The sequence below is a fragment of the Atta cephalotes genome (genome assembly GCF_000143395.1).
Source record: "Atta cephalotes unplaced genomic scaffold scaffold00092, whole genome shotgun sequence".
Taxonomy (NCBI): domain Eukaryota; kingdom Metazoa; phylum Arthropoda; class Insecta; order Hymenoptera; family Formicidae; genus Atta; species Atta cephalotes.
In genome coordinates, this window is record NW_012130156.1 from 144,890 (window position 1) to 151,079 (window position 6,190).

General features: G+C 31.6%; 1 protein-coding gene across 1 annotated transcript in view; it reads right to left on the reverse strand.

Annotated features, from left to right (window-relative positions):
- Positions 1-4,021: 4,021 nt before the first annotated feature.
- LOC105624878 (box A-binding factor-like) overlaps positions 4,022-6,190 on the reverse strand; it is a 26,792-nt gene continuing 24,623 nt past the window's right edge. Inside the window, exons 6-8 of the mRNA XM_012206229.1 lie at positions 5,330-5,418; positions 4,653-4,935; positions 4,022-4,398 (exon numbers count right to left, since the gene is read on the reverse strand). Coding sequence (XP_012061619.1) covers positions 4,022-4,398; positions 4,653-4,935; positions 5,330-5,418 — 749 coding nt within the window. The remainder of the gene's footprint in view (positions 4,399-4,652; positions 4,936-5,329; positions 5,419-6,190) is intronic.

The window sequence follows — 6,190 nt, forward strand, 5'->3', positions numbered from 1 at the left end:
TTTAATAATATTTATTACATTTAATAGCATTTATATTTTAATAACATTTATTATTAGGCTTTAATAGTCATTTTTATATTGAAACTGTTAAATTGTGTTAAATTATGATGGTTATGTATATATAACTGTATATTAAATTTATATTAATATTAATTAAAAAATATTTTTACATTAGTATTATAAAGTTAGTAATAAAAAGTTAAAATATTAAACGTGAGATCCTTTCATCTATTATTACAGATATACGTAAGAGAAGACTGTCACTAAAAAAATATTAACTATTTATCTAATGATTAATTTTAATCATTAATTTCTCATAATTTGAATTATTCCCAAATCATCTATTAACTATATATAAATAAAAATTTATTTAACATCACTGAGATCATCACTGATTTGTTTATTGACTCGCTGTATAACTCGACATTGCGTTGCCGGTTTCTGACAACGGACGAAATCGATATGACCGAAAGGTCGCGAACAGAACGATAAGGGGTTTTAACTTACAAATCAAATGGAAGAGAAAGATGAGGCAGAAGAACGTCGAAGAAGAGAGCGGTTACGTGGAGAAGCTTTCCTCTTGGAACTACTCGCAACTCTGTACTCTGTATTCGACGCTCGACGACGTGCTCCGACGTTCTTGGAGCTCGTTCCTCGTCGTTACTGCGTCTACGAGTGAGTTTGTGAGCGAGACACGCACGCGGCGCGCGCTTGACACAGGTGCGCTTCCACGAGGAGAGCGAGGAGGCTTGCTACTCTTCGTCGTCGTGCTCGTCGTCGTTGGAACTGCCGCCTGGTAGCGCAACATCAAAGCTTCGATTTTATCCGAGAGCCGTCAAATATTAACTGATGACGATTAGAAAGCGACTGCTGCCGTCGCGCCGTGTTGAACTGTGTCGGAATCCTTTCTGCGGACGCCATATTGGTACCGGTGCGGTGCTCGTCGCCCTTTCGCCTCTTCTACTGTGGTGGTAAGTTGCGACTAAAATAAAGATGGCGATAAACAATTCTTTTTTAAAAACGAGATAAATAGTCGATTAAAACGTCGAAAATTTTAAAAATTGTATTTATGTAATTATCTATTTACGAATTGAGTAGAACAACTCTAATTTCTTAAAAGCAATAAATCTTAAAGAAGCTCAAATCCGTAATGTCATGTAAACAAAATAAGTTTTATTATAAAAATTATAACTTAACTTTGTATTTTTTATAATCAAATCTGAACATTATTATAGAATACGAAGTCACAGTCGATTTATTATATATTACTTTTTATACTTCATATATGCTATTTCATATGTTTTTCGTATCAATGATATGTCTCATTTATTATTCTTCTCTTTATATTTGTTTTTTTACATTTCGTACAGGTTGTAGCTCGACCCAATTATCTTTTTATGTCCATATAATTCATCAAAGCAATTACACGATTGCCTCGATATAGATATGTCAATAAAAGTCGCTTAAGAAAGATTTTGTGAAATCTCTCTCATGAATTTTTCGAAACAACAAACAATTATATAACGAGAAATAATTAAGTAACAGGAAAATTCTAGTATTTGAACTAAAATATAGAACAATCTCCCAGAACAGAAAGTTTAAATATTTATCATGTTATGAAAAATCTTCGGCTTATTCATAATTTATTACTTTTATCCCAGGTTATATTTTCGTGGAGCTCCTTGACGAGGGATCGGTTTACCTTACCGTGTACACACACACACACACACACACGGGCGTATACCTATCACAGTTATCATTTTGTTAGAAGGAGGGGAACGAAGCTTGAAGCCGGAGGGTTATAGTCACACTATGGTTACAGAGCACACACTAGGGTACCACTGATAAGAGAATCAGGTGAGACAACGTTTTAATAAAGCACGATCCAACGAGCATTATTGTCCCAGATGCAACAGCGTAATGGAGATTCATGATGCATATAAGAAATATTGTTTTTAAGTTGACACAATTATAAATTATTTAATCAACAAACTCTCCGGGTTTGTAAAAATAAGTAATATATATTGAGATTTAAAGTTCATTTTTCATTAAATATTAAATTTATATTTAATGTTTAATGAAATAAATTATGTAATATTAATTTATATAATTTAGATAATGTAGAATTTATTTCACTTTTATTTGCAATGCTAATAAAAAAATAATATGTATTTTTTAATTACAACGACGTAAATGTTGTAACCAAATGCTATAGTAAAACCAATAAAAACCCATATCTTTATTTGATACTTTATAGATACGGATCATTGCGATTTTTATTGTATTTTGTGTTAACTAAGGATGGCTCAATAATGGAACCAAATCGTACAGTTGTTAGATTCCGTGACTTGACATTCATGTTATTATAATTAAAATATATCATTTTTCATTTTTCATTCATTGCGTATTCCATGCTGACGCCCACTACTCTTTTTTTAAATTAAAAATTAAACGAATAAACAACTTTATAATTTTAAACAATATCTAGTTATTCTCTCTAAAAGTTTGGTGAATTTTGATGTCGATTACGCCATTGCAAACAAGAGAGGGTATATGTGGTAACAAAGATTAGCCGAGACATTGCATTATCGTCGAAAATACACAAGGATGAACTTTCTTTCGGCCGTTCACTGACTCCTCGCCTGTCATCAACTGTATGTTTTTGTGAATATTATGGAGGGTCTATATTAAACCTATATTTGTAACTTAAATAATCTATTTCGATAATTCTAAAAAAACATCATCTTTTAAATAACGCAATGAATGTAATTTACGAAAAAAATGTAGATTATACACTTCATGTATACATGTTATATGATTGCATATCTATAGGCAGTAATGCGCATTGGATCAATCTTTTGCAATTTGTTAGATAGAATGCATATGTAATATTGTACTTTTCTTGTTATAATTTTTAATTGTATAATTTTTTCGATAATCTAAGTCAGAGCCTTCCAACTCGCGCACAAAAACGAATTTTTGCCGCACGTTGCACGAGTTGAAAAGCTCTCATTTAATTTTTTAAAAATAATTAACTTACCTTCAGATTTAAGATAAGACATATAATTAACTATATATATAAATTATAAATTATAAAAATAAATGTTTGTTTAAAATATCCCATTTTATTTAGAAATAATCTAATATCTCAATACACAACATTCTAAAAGTATATTATGCGAAACATATTGACGTAAATACTTGCTAAAACTCGTTATAAAAAGACAAAAATATGTCATAATTATTGAATATATTTATTCGCATAATCGTCAGATATGTTTACTCGTATAATATACACCATTGTTGCTATATATTTATTATTTAATTATGTATTATATTACATTATTATCATTTTTGTCGCGAGAGCGATAAAACGACATATTTTATGTTATACCTATTAAAAATATTATATATCCGCTCGATTAAAATATCCTTGCTTTTATGTAATTTTATATTGGAATATAAGAACACTTACATATAATCTTATATATAATCTTACATATAAGAAAATTCCCATATACATGTATATACAAATACAACAATATTATTCGTAATTTGATACTATCTTAATTGCTGAGATAGGATTTGTTAATAAAATCTTCTTTGGTAAAAAAAAAAAAGAGAAAAAATTAAAATAAAAATAGCATAAAATAAACAAAGAAAAATCATTTTTTACAAAGAAAGAAATTTTTAAGAACTATCTTTTCCTTTAAGAATTACTTTCTAAAGGAAAAGCTTCGATTTTCTGAAAAATTCTAAAGTCCTAAAACATTCTAAAACTCTTATTTACAACAGCACTGCTTTCATATTTTCACACATTTTTAAAAGATATATAACTTTTAATTTTGCGTATCACAATACGTGCAGGAAAGTAAGATCAGCGAGATTATATGTCTCACTGGTTAAAAAGTAAAAAACGGGAATTAAACCCAGGTCTTTTGCTTGACAGGCATTGAATTACTTGGCTACAATTTTTTATTTATTGCCTGCCTTAACAATCCGACACCTTTCCAGATTGTGTTTACGATGATATCGACACAACCGTAGATCTCTCGAGATGACCATTGTCCAGCATAATTTTAGATCCGGCTGGACTGGTCGACGGACTGCCTAGAGTGACGATATGTGGCGAAGTGAGTTGATGATGATCAGGCGATTGGCCAGCTGAGACCATTCCAGGTGAGCGCGTTGCGCAAGGTGGAGATGGACATTCGATCTTTGGTGAATGGGTCTCTAACAATTGGTGTTGTTGTTGCTGTTGCTGTGAAGTGATCAGATCGTAATACACAGGCTGATAGGGCACTAGCCTACCCGAAGATTGAGAACTACCGTAAAGATTACTTGAATATGTCATTTGCGACACGCCGGTATGAGCCATCCTCAAATCATTGTAGGTATCTACATTAACAACAAAATAATTTTTTTATAAGATCATGATTTTTTTATAAAGTTATGTTTCATGTATAAAATTAATATGATAAAATAAGCGAGCATATTTTATCTGGATAAGTATTTCGCAAAAACTTTGTAAAGGAGAATTCAAAAAAATCTAATTAGTAAAATCTGATTAGTAAAAAATAAAAAACTGTACAACTTCTAAATTTTTTAATAACCGAATTTTAATTAATATTATTTAATTAATAGAAATGTACCTGGTTCAAGCTTGACGCTATTATTATTGTTATTATTATTATTTGTGCATTGCGCGACATTGCCAGAAAGAGGTGTATCGCTACTTTTCATTCCACCCTTAGGTTTCCGCTTGCGCGTTTGAATGCTGTCTTTTTTCATAGTCGACGGCCTGTTGACGCCATGCAACTTGTAGTAAAGACCGCAGGCATTGCACACCGGTTCACCCTGTGCGTTACGACGCCATAGAGACGTCATCGTAGTTTCACAGTTGCTGCAAGAGAGACCAACGCGTCTCGTGGCAGACTAAAAAGATATAAAATTGTTATTTATATGTTACTACTTTTGGCAAAAAAGAACAGAAAATAGGAATAAGAATTTCGTAACCGAGAGTCTGTTAAAGGTATAATGATGGATTGTATTGCTCTCAAGAGATATAGATATTATATTACGGGATTGTGAATAAGAAACAATTTAATATTATGAACGATGATGAAAATATACATAAAATATGAAAGAGGTTTGTGATATAAATTTCGGAGGAAGCTAATATATCATATAATCGGAAAAAAAATGTTTTAATATTTGAATCTTTAAGAAAAAAATTTATAATTGTACATATCAGATTAATCGCTTTCCCCATTGAGTCATTAAAACGTTTTGATGCGAATTCGGGAAAGGATCAGGATCATTAAATTACCGTAATTATAGAAAGTTTTCTGTGCAAGGTACCGTAGAGATCGCGGAGCAGAAAAGTGAGCCACCCTCGGTCACGAAGATCACGTGAGCCTGGAAAAACTCAACAGACACAAAGAATCATTCCGTGTGATCGGAAATTGAAAGATAACGTATTTTACAACAAGGCTGCACGTGATTTCGGGAAGGAGAGTGCTCGTACCATGGGTATAGTGGCACCTCGGGGCTACGACTCAAATTGTTTTCTACTAGATATGCGCCACCGATGACGAAAACAGTCAAGGATGATTGCCTTCGTCTCGATAATCAATAGACATTTAGTATTATGATGAATGAATTCAAAGAAAGCGTGATGTTAACGCGAAAAAATATGGGAATAAAAAAATTACGGGAAAGTCGGGACAGGGAGGAAATTGTCGATCCTTGACCAAAAGCAGTTTTCTAGCACTAAATTTTAATATTTTAATATATTTAATTTAATCGCAATATGATATGATGAATTTATATCATACTTATTACTGATTTTTTTATCAAATCTTCATTTATCTATATCTACACATTTTTATTCACAATACAATACTTGATTAAAATAACATCATTTTTAAAAGTGTTAATAGTACAAACTCTACTGCTCCTCGGCCGCAATAACGAATCGACGATAATAATGATGAATTGAAGAAATATACGGTAAGAGTGATGAACTATGGAACAAGGAGTCCTAATGATAAGAATGAATAGAGAAAGAGAGACATCAGACAAAAAGTGTTACAATTGTTATTATTAGAGCAAAAGAAAGGAAAAAAAACAGACAAAAAGAGAAAGAGAGAGAGAGAGAGAGAGAGAGAGAGAGAGAGAGAGAGAGAGA